Source organism: Lepisosteus oculatus, chromosome 5 (genome assembly GCF_040954835.1).
Source record: "Lepisosteus oculatus isolate fLepOcu1 chromosome 5, fLepOcu1.hap2, whole genome shotgun sequence".
Taxonomy (NCBI): Eukaryota; Metazoa; Chordata; class Actinopteri; order Semionotiformes; family Lepisosteidae; genus Lepisosteus; species Lepisosteus oculatus.
The window spans coordinates 29,160,782-29,175,059 of NC_090700.1; the positions used below are offsets into that span (position 1 = coordinate 29,160,782).

The window sequence follows — 14,278 nt, forward strand, 5'->3', positions numbered from 1 at the left end:
ACAGAGTAAAGGATGCAATAGGTACTGTTCCTCCAGTGGCCACAGCACTGCCACATTACTATTATTAGATAGACACATTATTATTATTATTATTATTATTATTATTATTATTATTATTATTATTATTATTATTATTATTATTATTGTTGTTGTTGTTGTGTTTTAATTAATTTATTATAATGCAAATTATCTTGGTGAGTTTAGGATATGAGGGATTGTTCTGACTGGGGAAGATAAGGAAATTAAATCTTGTGGTCTCCCAGCTACTCTTGCATTGTGATACTTTATTTACGTGTCACTGAATTTCTAATATCATGTCCAGCCAGGACATTTATGCTGTTTTTATACTTACTACATGCAGTCTGCCAGCGAGCTACAGTTTAGCTACAGTGCAAAAAGAAAATGAAAGGATGGCAGGTTCCCTTTTGTCTCACCTCAAATGTATACACAACTCTCATATCAAGGAGAAGGTCAGACCAAAACCATGTCTTAACATTTGTGCCTTTCCTACATTACTTGATGTTCTTGAAAATAATCTTTACTCTCTGAGATTTCTAACTGCTTCCTAAAGCTAAGAACATTCTAATCGCCATCATTATTTCTTAAATGAAATTGAAGTTCTCACATTCTTGCAAATGTCCTGTTGACAGTCAACTCTAGTCCCCTTGAAGCCATTTCTAGGGTAATTTGAGTTGTCCAACCTAAATTGGTAATAATCTGCTCAAGCAATTTCTACTAGATTCTTAAAATCCAGTTCAGTAGTTGAGTGTAAAAACAGGGCAGCTGAATTAGAGATACAGCACTAATATCTTAACTGTAGAGCAATCAGTATCCACAGCCATTTGCATGATTCCGAAACACAATTAGATTTGGTATGTTAGACTTCTGGAAGGGATTTACTCGTTTACACAAATGACCAATTAATGTTTTCCAATGAAATAACCACATTTTAAAAGAAAATAGAGTGGGAAATAATGTGAAACACAGCAGTACAAATTAAATTAGCCATATGCTGAAACTGATTCAGTAACCACAATAGTTAACAATGCAAACAGTTACATTACCACTGTTTATTAATACATAAGTTGTTTATTAGTTCATAATTTGAACAAAAGTATATAAGAAATAAGATACTCATTTTATTTTTGTTGTTTCCAGGTCCTTCCCATTACTTCAAATACACCACTAAGCTGTTCAATTTTCCAGGCTGCAAATGATGCTTAATGATATCATTATGTGGTCACTAGGGAGGTAAGTCAGTGAGGGATTCTGTAAACACTTCTTTTCATCCATCAGTGCAACCACTGAAAATGAAAACCCTACAAACAACACATTTCTGCACTGGGAATCCTGGAATTGTACCTGGTGGCCTCCTTTGAATGTAGCTGATAGCAGGGAATTAAAACCACATATGGCCCAAAAACGGTAGATGACAATCTCTTATTCCTACTCTTCCTAATACACTGCTCATGTCATGTACAATACTTGCAGAACAAAATCTGTGGGGAAAAAAAGGCTGGCACTAAAGAGAAAAGTCCTAAGATTGTTGGGCTGCATTAGGTTTTAGGACCAACTGTAGGGAACCACAGATGGCCTTTCACGTAGGGCTCCAGTGACAGATTGCTGAGATGGGCCTTCAATGTCAGAAAGAAGTATGTTCATCACACATTTCAGGCACTTATATGAAGCTTATTCTGTAGTGTTAGTGCTCGCAGATGCTCATTGAAGCAAAATTCAGGATCCCAGCCATGAAACCTCTACCTCTTGCTTTCAAAGGGATATTTGAACATAAAGGAACACTATTCTTGCACTTGGTCACAAGGATCCAAGTGCGTAGTAGTCCTGACATGTTCACGAAAATGTTCAAATCCTTCAGAACTGTGATCTAGGGCCTAAGTGTTGTACATCTGACATTCATTTGGTTGCTTCTGTACAGTCCTAGCCAGTGGGTGATTTCACGTAACATTTAGGGGGGTGGACGAAGACCCCATAAGGAAATCCTTTATGAGCACATGGCTGGGGTTCCTCCTTACATGTGACTCTTGCTGTTTGGGGATTTTCAGAGTTCCCTCTGCAATAATGCATTAATAAATTACGTCAGTATATATGCTCTGAGGATGTAAAGATGTGGTTTGGGGCTCCTATTCCATATAACTCAATGTTACCATATTGTAAAGTGAGGTGCCCCTGGGTGATCTTCACAAATCTGATATTAATTCATATGCTAAAGAAAAATAGCACAAAAATATGGCTCATGCCAGCACTGTGAAATGACATCTTTGTGTTTGTCATATTGCACATCATAGAGCCAAGGGCACACCAGCAGCTCCTTAGCTTAGCTGCTGAAAGACTGTCTACCAAAAGGGACATGCTCTGTGAGATACAAAACATTTAGCCACAATGAGAGATCAATCCAGATCTTCCGTATGATTTAGAATGAGTAGGCCTCAGCATGGGATCTTCAGCTAATGTCCTGCTGATCCAAGGAACTCCCTTAAACTATGGCTACTTGTCAGTAACAGTTAAAACATTTGTGTTACTACATGTTTTCAAGCAGAACCATTGTCACAATGTCCAGCACAGGAACTTTTATTTTCTTGAGGTTTGTTTTGTTATGAACACATACAATGAAAGCCGCAAAGTCTGCAGGCTGTGTTCAGAAAGGCTAGATGTATCACCTGGGCTTGGCATGAGCAGCAGTGCTCTGAGAAAGGAGATGCTGAAAGGTGATCCCAACAGGGAGTCACCAGAGTAGAAAACTGGAGCTGTAACAGCAAAGCCACCTTGGCAATAAAGAAGGATGCGTTTATCTTTCCCAGAAAGTGGGGCGTCTGTTTGATACAGGGCTGAGATGAAAATATCCCCAAAAGGATAGCACCGTGAAAAGACTTTTAACATCTTAACAGAAGCAAGGTTAGCTGAGGAGAGCGGCTGACCAGATAGAAATCAAAGAACACACTACAGAGAGGAATATGAACACACACAAAAAAACAGGAATATCATTTCAGTAACCACACATAGCCCAATTTTGTGTTTTCTTTTTGTTTTGAAGATTAGATTTTTCTTTCTAATCCTATTAAGCCGCTGCCGAGCCTTGAAATACTAGGACTATTGCCTCTTTTAAGTCCAAATAATTTAACACGTGTCCCTTGGTGTTATTTTAAGAACATTTAAAAAGATGTCTTGCATAAACATTTCAAGAAATCATCACAAAGGAAAAGACTGAAGCATTAAGAAAAAGGATAAAATATTAAAAAACATTAAAGCACAGTTTGCAGTTAAAAGAAACGGGCATGTCCTTTTACTTGAATTTAGGTCTGTGTAATATGTACATCTTTACTGCCATCTATCCTGAAGACAAACTTTTGGTGTCCATGTAAGAATCTATAGCACAATCCACATGTGTAGAAACATTTTTGATTTAGTACTGGTCCACTTCTTTAATCACCCATGTGTGTGATGGTTCATTGTACAAATTTTCTATAATTCTTTTATAAAAATAGTTTTTAAAGAGTCTTGGATAAAGATAATAGATAATAATAAAAGTGTATTTGTGAGAGTCATTTTAAGTGGCAGTTCAAATCTTTAATCTTGAATTGCCTCCTGCCAGAAGATTCACATTGCATTGTAATATAAAATGTTCATTTGATTGAAATAAATATTATTTGTAATGATAAAAGTGTCTCTAAACAAATTTGTTGTAGAATAAGAAGCGAAGTTCTGCATATAACCTTTACAAAAGGGCATCTACAGTATGAGCATCCTTTTCCCCAAAAATACTGTTAATTGTGGGCAGGTCTGGGAGAAGTGGTGTGACTAGAAAAAAATGTGAATAACACAACATTTCAGACAAATCTTAGCCAAAACAAAATAGAAACAGAAAAAAACTGTTTTTAGTTATACATTATGATCCTGTAGTCTGAGTAAACGCAGACACACCCCAAAACAAGTCTCTTAAGACTCAGTGCCAGTTATTCAGTATTTTGCGTAGCAGAAATATAGAGGTGGGCATCGCCTTAGTGTAGCCAAAACTACCACAGCTAGTAGCCATTCAGTAAGTATGTAAACACAGACAAGAGAAACTTAGAACGGTTACTTAGTCAACTGAATAATGTTAGCAAACATGACAGGTCTCATAGTGCACCTGTACTAGGATACCAGCCTTCTGATGTACTGAAGTAGGATTGATACCCAATCATGTGTGGCCTGGGAACTCTGAAATGTGATATTTGCAATGGTTGGAATTGTTGTTACCAGGCACATACAAAATCAATCCTGTTTTAAACTGGGTAGCATTGCATGTACTGTAGGCATAAAAATGTGGTTCACCTGCCATCAAAATATTTTTATTGTTAACTATACTCAATTAAGAAAATGGAAAATATTAAAGATGTTGTTTGTACACTCACACCTAGTATCACTCAAACCTAGTAACTCCACACAGGTATCACTCCAAGTCCTACATTAAACCCAGGGCCCCAGCACTGCAAGGTAGCAATGCTAACACCTAAGCCACAGCAGGAAATCACAAAGTTATAATGTACTGTATGCTTTAGGCCATACCTCACCACAGTAGTTATTTACCACACAAAAGGAGCATGAGAAAATGTTTGCCTTTCTTCACTATTCTTTCATGGCCACCAACCAACTAAGCCCAACTATTGTACAGAGACTTTGCAAAGCTACTTCAAAAGAATTCTCCATGAACCTTAAGTGACTGTGCTCCAGAGGGAGCTTGCTAGAGATTCTGAACTCCTCCAGAGCCCCTACTTCCTTCTGCATGCTACTTACTTGATGTCATCCTCATTTGCAAACAAGATGACCACTCTGGCATTGGCGTTTTCTTTGAGCCGCCGAATAATCTTGTCAAACTCCCCGGTTTTGGGCTCCCGTGGGATTTTCACAGACTGGGCGATGCACACCCCTCCTGAAAGAAATAGAGGAGACAGTGTCTGAGATACCCCAGTGACATTTTTACATGAAGAAGAATGAAAGGGTCACCAGGGAGAAGCAGTCCTGAGAAGAATTTGTGGAAAGGGTTAAAACGTGAATCTGTCAATAGTTTAATAAAAGCAGAGCCTGCATAGTTTATAAAGTCATGTATGGTATCATATTCCCATACCTTGTTTCAATAATGCGCAGGGCACATTTGTAATCAAAGGGGGATTTGTTGAATTGCTTGATACTGTGGAGGCCTGTGGTACCTCTGGTTGCTATGCTGAAAGTGTGGAAAGCATTTATTTTCCACATGGAATCAATCATTTTGGATTGCTAGCAGAACAGTGAACACTTGTCTACTGATAACACTCTTGACACCAGCAAACAAGCTTGGGGGCAGGGACAGATGATAAAGTTCATGTTTACTCTGTATGCAATCCTGTTTTTTTTTTCCTAAGGAAAAGGAATATGAGTCTGGTGTATCAACCACAGCCTCGGCGTGCACTGTTAAAACACTAATATAATACTGCAGAAATATCTACCGTTGCTGGTGGCAGACTTTTTTGTAAATAAACAGTAATCCCTCTATCTCACTCCCACCATGCTTGTTTTTTTTAATAGAAGCATGTATATACGACCAAATTGTACAGGTACATTTTTCATAGCTTGAAAAGCACAAGGTATAAAATTTTCCACAGTGTGATGGCTGCAGGGAGTATAGCTGAGACTGATGGAACCATTAATACATTTTATGTGACTGTCAATAAGTTGGGAGGAATTTTGTAGCAATTTTAAATGTGTTGGACCTGTTGTGGCAGAGAAAGAGTTTGTTCTGGTTTGAGGGTGAACTACATCATTTATTTGCAGGTCAGCTTGATTCTTCTTTCATACAGAGAAGGATGGTTATATTTCTGTAAGGCTCAATGCATTGAACTATTCATTACTTGACTTTTTTTCTCTTTGACTGTCCTTTAAATGATATTTTTTATTGCCTGATGTTTGATTTTTTTTCCCGTGTTCAATATAAACGAAGAAAAAACCCCAAGGACTTTCACAATCTATAGAAGATTTAGTCATTTGTTAACCCTGCATGATCCCAAACTCTCACAATACCTAGAATAAACCAAGCAGTGTCGCAGGCCTAGAAAGGCATATTGAAAATTATACAACAGAACCCAGCCCTCAGGATTTAGCTTACCTGAAAAATGGATTTAATATACCAGTAACAATGCATATTGCCACTTTCCCTTAAAACACTACTGAACACTGTATCATAAAACTTTGAATATTATCACCAGTTGCTACTATTTCCTTATTCGTATCACATCTCACATTTTCTTATTAGTATACCACATTGTGAGCTCAATTTGCAACAGTTAAGAGATATAAAAAAGTCCAGCGCCTGGAGAGCACACATTCAGGCTCTGCAGTCTTGAGTGATGTTGCTCTCAGGAAGCTGAACATTTTAAATTTTAAAAGCCCACCACCACCACTACTCTCATTTGTCATTTACAAAATGTAAAAAGACCTGTCGAGAAGAAGAATAGTTATATATATCAAATATAACAAAATACAACTACATACTGTTTATTCATTTTTATGTCTTCTCTGAATAATCCATTTTCCTTCCCCAGTCCAAGGGAATGTTCTCCAGGATAATTTGCATCTGGAATGCGAATGCGTATGTGTTTGAATATGTATACATGTATGTGAATGCATTTGCATGTGTGAGTGAATCTATATGCATGTTAATGAATGCAAGTGCATCTGTGTGACTGTATGTGAATGTGTACAGTATGTGTTTGAATGAATGTGTCCAGGCACATAAGTCGGTGGATGTGTGAATGAATGTGTGCATGGACAGTATGAGTAAGTTCACGTGTGTATATGTGGGACTAAACAAGAGTATATGTGTTTGTGTGAATGGGTGTGTGATTGTGTGTACATATGTGCCACATAAAGGACTGGCATTTCATGGAGTGGTCCCACCCTGTGCCCCATAATTGCTGGGCATTACAGAAAATAGATATCCATCACCATATATGACTTTTGTATAATAAAATATATGAACATATAGCTCCACCTAAACATACATTTCAGCCACAGTATTCTGTACACCTACGTTTGACAGCGAAACAATGTTTTGTTTATTTGTTCATTTATCCTTTCACTGTTTCAATAAACATGACTGGCTAGCTATGACCCTCTTAAGCAATGTCTCTAGATTTCCGAGATATTCATGAACTGTGTGAATATCACCAGTTCCAAATAATAAAACACAAGTCAGGAACGAGCAAAATGTCTGACATGAACTGTTGTGTTTTTTTTTTTATTCTGGCTGCTAGCCTTCTTAGCTTCCTCAACAAAAAATCTAGCATCGCAGTTGCCACACTATGTGTAAATTTTCAAAATGGTGGCCTGAGTTTTGAAACATTATGAAGCCCTAAAGGCAGCAGATGGGGTGGCGTACATTTACCAGGGCTTGTAAAAATGAAACTGCACCAGGTGGTGTGGCAATTGACATTGTCCTAACCCACTGTGGCCAAGGGAAGGTCAGTGGGTCAGTCATTAAACTCACGGTGTGGGTGAATGTAGATTAATATCCTGTTTACTCTGGATGTCTTCAGTGGTGGTAAATACCCACTTATTTTACAGACTGTGAGCTTAGAACAGGGTCAAGCAGATGTGCCTGCTGATTTCTGAGTGCTGAATTCCACTGCATTCCCTTGCATTCATTGCTTAGCTGCATTATTTGGCTGCTTACCAACATTAGCTGCCACTATGTGACAGTGGAACATTTGATCTTTGTACAGATACAGCCAGAGAGGCCACACCCATGAATAACAGAGGAGAGTAAGAGGGAGGGAGTCTGTATACAAGTTATCCAAAAACATGGTGGTGACATGGGGCTTCAGAGTAGAAGAAATACAGTAATAAGTACATAAATAAAGAGAAGCTCAGGAAGAAAACATGCCTGAGTCTGAAAAAAGAGAAGTTTGAGTCTCATATGAAGAGGTAACACAGAAATGGACCCAGAGAATTGCTCCACATATTCCAGTTTCTGGAGCTTTATGTGAACTGAAACTGTGGGAGCCTTCCCTGGATGGCATGCTAGTGTATTACAATGTATACAGTTTTTTCAGAAATACTGATGTCCTTTTATAGAAAAAGGCTGAACTGGAAAACTTCAGATTAAAGTAGATTACTCATGGGCACAATAGCAGTTTTCACAGTGGGAACTTGAAACCACAATCCTCTGGTTAGGAGTCTGAAACCAGAACCCCTGCACTATGCTGACTTTGTTAATTACTGTAGCAAAACACATGAATGTATACTTCAGGATGAATTATCAGAGTCAAGAAAGTAATAAATCATTAGCTTTGTTCAAACATTGACTGTTTTGTTAGTTGACTGTTCTCTCTGAAGAGAAATACTATGTATAAGTGACAATAGCTGCAGCATAGTGATGCTGTGGCTAGCATTGCTGCGTTACCGCACTGGGGCACTGGGATATTAAATGAGGTGACATAAGGAAAACATTCTATAGCAGGATACACCATAATGCCTATCTCTCATGGATATCTCTACAAACAGCAGGAAACTGGCCATCGACTTCCACAAGTTGGAGAATGCTTATAAAAGACTGTTGTATCCATTTTAAGAAATTTAAGGACACTACTTTAATGTCAGATGTCAAGGTGGCACTCCTTAGCTGTCCTAGAACCATGTGTTCAATTCTGAACTTAGGATGTTGTCTGTATGGAGTTTGTATGTACTCCTCAAGTTCACGTGGGTGTCCTACTGGTGCTCTGGTTCCCTCCCATAGGTAAAAAACCTAGTGTGTGTGTCTGTGTCTGCCCTGTGATGGACTGGGTTTTCTGTCTAGGATTTATCTGTCTTTGGCACCCATTGGTTGGGGATAGACTCCAGCTCCCTCGCCACCATGAAATGATATTCAACTGTGCTTTTAGAACACAGTCAGAGATTCCAGGATTCCAGGATTCTTATAATACACGCAGAGCTGAGAATTGTCACTCATTCGAATTTCGTAGTGCAGTCAGTACTTTATTACTATAAAACCAAATACAAAATTGTATTTAAAACAAAAGAACCTGCAGACATTTAGGCTTCGAAATTCACAGTTAGCAGCCTACAGACGCCTGCTTATCAAGATAGGGCTCTTGTACTTGCTAAAACTCACTGACAGCCATCTCATGAAAAAGAAGAGAAAATATCTTTGGCACAGAAATACCAGCAGATAGATTCCCTAAACTGATGCCATAATAAATGCTCGGATTTCATATGATGCCCTAAAAAAGCTGAATGGCCTTTGTACTACATGAAGGGACTACGGGTTTCATAGATTTACAGAATTGGTTTTGAATGAAAGATTCTCCTGATCTTGTATACATTTACAGATCACATGCCCTGTGCTGTTTCATACACCAGGTGCTTTTTGTACAACCAATGCAGAAATGGACTTGAGGGCAATCCATGGCCGCTAGGACGACACAGCAGCTCAGACAACAAACAAGCCATTATAACTTTGAAATTAATAGATCTAGAAACATAAGACATGATGAAAATTGAAGGTGAAAGAAAATCCAATTTGATGCAGCAGTAGCTTTGAGTTTGTAGGTTCTTTTAAACCAAGTGAATTCTGGATAGGAATTCCAGGTCTGGACTAAAATAAAAATTAACACCACACAATTAACACAACAGAAATACAAACAAGCGCTTCAGGCAGCACAGTTTAAATGCTGTAGTTTACTAATTTAAGGTAAATTGTTCCCTGTGCAAGAGGTATAATTCCTGCACCTCATACCGGCCCAGGGAAGAACTGTACTATTGATTTGATTTTGGTATATCAGCCTCCTAACCCACCGACTGCTTTTCTGGTTAGATTTCTGGAATTAATTGGGTATTAACTGAACATAATTGTTCTGTTTAAAGTCAGAAATCAGCTTCTCACACTCACCAAGAAAAGCTTTTGCTGAATTCTGTACCAGTTTTCATTGGGATTTTTTCCCTGTTGATGGTGTGATGTTAATTGACATTATGCATAAAGTTCTTACTCTTCTTCTGTGATTTAACTTCTCAAATCTTTGTGCTCATTTTTCACCACAGTCATTTATGAATTGCACTGGTATTGTACCGTCATTACTCAAACATGTTGCTATTACCCAGCTGTTAAAAAAAGAACTCTAGATTTCCTGTTTAGTTACAGGCCAGATTTGAATCTTCCTTCTTAAGCCAAAGTTCCAAAAGCCTGTGGCAAAATTTCAAGTGCAAGATCATTTAATCAGAAAATTAGCTCTTTGAACCCTTTCAGTCAGGTTTTAGGGAATTTCGTAGTACTGTAACAGGCATTGTGAAGGTGACTAATGATATCTTTATAGCTTCAGACTCAGGCATGTTATCTGTCCTTGTTTCATTGGAGCTTACTGCTTCTTTTAACACTGTTAGCCATACTATCCTCCTAAATCAATTAGAGGCTTATGTGGGTATTTTAGAGGCCTTTTATTGGTATCTCTGGGGTGCTTTCAGCTGGTTTTCTCATATTTTGTTCTGTTTAAAAGCAATTTGTGGAAATCGGGCTCACAGCCTCAGACATCTTTTGGGTTACTGTCACGCCCTCTGTCCCTAGTTTCCGGTCTGCTGTCCTTCCTGTCCCTCTCTTTCCCTTGGGCTATATATTTCCGGGTCTTGCACTCTGTCCTCGCTCAGCATTGACGTTCGGATGTCCTGAGACCCGCCTAGCACCAGGGCGCCCCACGTTCGCTCCCTGAGGGCATAGGTTTCTATACGGCATTCCTGAACTCTTTGCACTAATGAGCCCGGGCCTTTTTCTCGTCTCGCCACTACGCATATGGGTCTTTTTCCGCTCTCCTGCTCCCCACGGTTAGCCCCTTTGGACGTCCGTGACAGTTACTGGGACCTTCTTAATTCAGTATCTACATGTTACCACTTTGCCAAATCATCTATTGTTTTCGGTTTACCTTCCATTGTTATGCTGCTAACGCTCAGTTCTGTTTGTAGATTAAATATCTCTGATCTAGGAGAATTTATTTGTATAAGATCCCTATCAGATGTTCAAAAATGTAATGTATTTTTTTTACAGTGTAAAAGTGCAAAGACAAAAAGTGATCCAGGTCCCCACACAAAGTGAGTAGCATGGATGGCTTTAGAATGGCGCACATTGTTGTTCTTCTTAACGCCTTTTAACAGCTGAAACTCAAATGAGAAACATTACAGTCAGATGCTGAGAAATTAAATTATACCTTTGTGGTTTGCAGATCGTATTATTGTCAGTATACACAAAATTCAGCTGCAATTATTTAAACCAGATCTACAACCTGCAAGCACAATACTCCTGTTCTGGATTGGTTCCCTATAAATTTTAGGATTGGTTTCAAAATCCTTCTCCTGACACATAATAGCTCAAATAATCAAATAATCTTACTCGCTGTGGAACTCTCTACCTGAGACAATACCTGAATCTCTGTATGCTTTTAAAAAACATTTATTTAAAACTTTTATTTCTTTAGTTTTAAGATAATTCAAGTAATATAATACAAGTTAGTAGGTTCAGGCAAAATGGAGATCATTGTCTGAACCACAATCCTCAGAAAGTTCTAGGGAATAAGCTGCTTTCCTCAGTCACCTGACCAGTTGCTGGAACACAATTATTTAGGTGCCAGTTTCAAAAGGAAGCAAAATTTCCAGTGGTTGGTCTGATCTGCATTCTGGAGACAGAGAGTAGATCCTGCTCCTGCAATCACACCTTAGGGGTGGAGAAGGACGTGACTGACTAAGGGACCCAAGGAACTTCTGGAAAGGGAGTTCTGAATATAGTCTTGGACTGAGACTTTGTTCTGAGCAGTATTGTGTTTTGGAAGTCTCAATGTGAGACATAATCTTTTGAAAGCTGGTAAGCAGCTTAGCTGCCCAGTTACTGTATGAGGGACTTCTGAAAGAGTCAGTTAAATGCTCAAAGAGGAGCTTAGGCTTTTGTTTGTTTGGTTTAGTTTTGTGTTTTAATGCACTGTAAACAAAGAGCAGTAGTTTTGTACCGAATGGCTATGTCTGGTCTCCTAGGATCTGCCTCTGTAAAAAATAGCTTGCAATGGCACCCCTACCTTCAACTTTGTCACTCTAACTATACATCCATTTGTATGTTCAATTGTGCTATTTTACCACCATATTGTTTCTTTGGTCTTTTAATTGTAAATTGCTTTGAGATGTTGACAAATAAAAAACACCGCATAAATAGATCGATTCTATTGCAAAATTAAATTATTTGGTTTTAAAACACATAGGAAAGAATTGAGCAGACTGCATCGGATGAATGATCAAATACACTCATGGTTTTATAATGGCCCTACTTTGCCTTCAGTGTGATGCCTACATAGGTTTTTTTTCCATCATAGAGAAGAAAGCAAAGGATGCATGTAGCAAAGATGAAAGCTAGTGAGAAAATACAGGTTCACAATACAAAAAGCATTTCAAAATGATGTTACCCAAATTGTTTTGCATTTCTGTCCAGTTGCAAAAATGCTCTGCCTGATCATAGGATGTTTGTGTCTGTCTACAAAATCGGTGTTCTCTGTAGCTGTTCCATCAAAAAGGAGCTCTGTGTTTCCCTTCCACAATGGTATTGTTAGAAAGTCCTGGAGGAAGCACAAAAGGTTTTAATTTCGGCATTGGGGCAACTGGCTGAATGTGGCCATTTTATTAATGAAGAGACTAAAGACTTGGCAGAATACCATAGAACACAATCAGCAGCCAAACAAACGAAGAAGTGCTTTCTCCAAAATCATGGGGCCTTTACTGCGTGTTCCACAGGAGTGCTGGTACTCATTCCCAATTGCTACATTCTCTTAAATGGAAAAGGGAGGCATCTACCAGACAGGTGCAGTTTTGGCAGACTTGGAACTAGACCTGGCACTGTGTCAGGACTTTCATCATAAATCAGGATACTTACACGTTTGCTCTCCACGGATTGAAAACAAAATGAAGCAGACATTGGAAGAGACCATAAAACAGGCACAGTACATCATAGCGAATGAACTCCACTATCCCCTGAAAGTGGTGAAACCATTGAAGTTTTTACTTGAAGGTACAGTACATCTATTATCGGATACACTGGAAAACTAAGTTTAATTTTACAAAGCTGAGCCACATTCCATGCTCAGGAGTCCCCAAGGAACTGGCACTCTGGAATTAAAAATCTCTTTACATTTTCAAGCATGGACTGGGCATTGCTAAGGCAACCATAAAGGCTTTACTGTTAATTCAGTACTGTAGTTAATCCACAATTAACTGCAGAGACTTTAAAACTGTGGCTTGCATTCCACAATTTTGGTGTTACCTGAAGTTCTACACAAAAGCCACAAAATATATTGCATGCAATTTGATTTGTTCATACTGTATTCTATTTCTTTGTTTTTGAAAGTGTTGGTAACTGCTTACTGTATGTTAAAACCTTGGTGAATGTATTATCTGCTGGCATACTTAACAACATTGTCAACATTGTCAACTGGCACCAGCGGGATTAATACTCATCCAGAATACTTTATGCTCCAAAGCTTACTGTAAAACTCCAGCTTCATATGACAAATACTGTACATTATAAAGCATTAATCAATAAAGTGAAGACAAGTGAAAACTAAATATAAAGAGTCTCTCTGCTACACATTAGAATACAGTACCTTTAAAACCTTTACTTACTTCTGTTAAAACATGCTCTTAAACAGCAAAGGCTACCAGAAGATGTTGTTCAAGTATTCAAAATGACATTAACAACCTAAACAATTATACAGAAACATGAACCTGGGAACACAAGTAGAAAGGACACAGGTATTTAAAACTGAGAACTGGAGCCACCTCTTTACACAGAGGGTTCTGGGAAACTGGTAAAATCTACCCACCCACACTTTTAATGGTTAGCATGTGGGAATGTGGGATTGTCCCAAGAAGAAGAAGGGACTAGTTTGAAGGCAAATGGGTCTTTATTTTCACTTTTTGCAAAGTGTCCTATGTAAACTAATGTGACATGGTGGTTAGCAGTACAGTTTCTCAGCTCCTGAGTTCTAGGCCCAATACTGGACTAAAACTGACAGACTTCATCCATTGCACATTCAGTTCAGTTGCTGGTTTAGACAGGCAGAACAAAGACAGGCACATACAGTATTTTGACTCACACATGACATCTATTTTCCTTTAATTTTGTGGCTTTAACATGACATTGTAATTGAGTTTTTTTAAAGGTTAGGAAAACAACAAGAAAGAGGATCTGTCCATGTCAAAGGCAATGTTCACTTTAAATAAAGGACACCTT

At 38.4% G+C, this 14,278-nt stretch overlaps 1 protein-coding gene across 2 annotated transcripts in view; it reads right to left on the reverse strand.

The window, feature by feature from the left end:
• grm4 (glutamate receptor, metabotropic 4) overlaps positions 1-14,278 on the reverse strand; it is a 391,860-nt gene that overhangs the window by 105,724 nt on the left and 271,858 nt on the right. For both annotated transcript variants that reach the window (XM_006628340.3, XM_015342363.2), the window contains exon 4: positions 4,792-4,927. In XM_006628340.3, the coding sequence (XP_006628403.2) occupies positions 4,792-4,927 (136 nt within the window). The remainder of the gene's footprint in view (positions 1-4,791; positions 4,928-14,278) is intronic.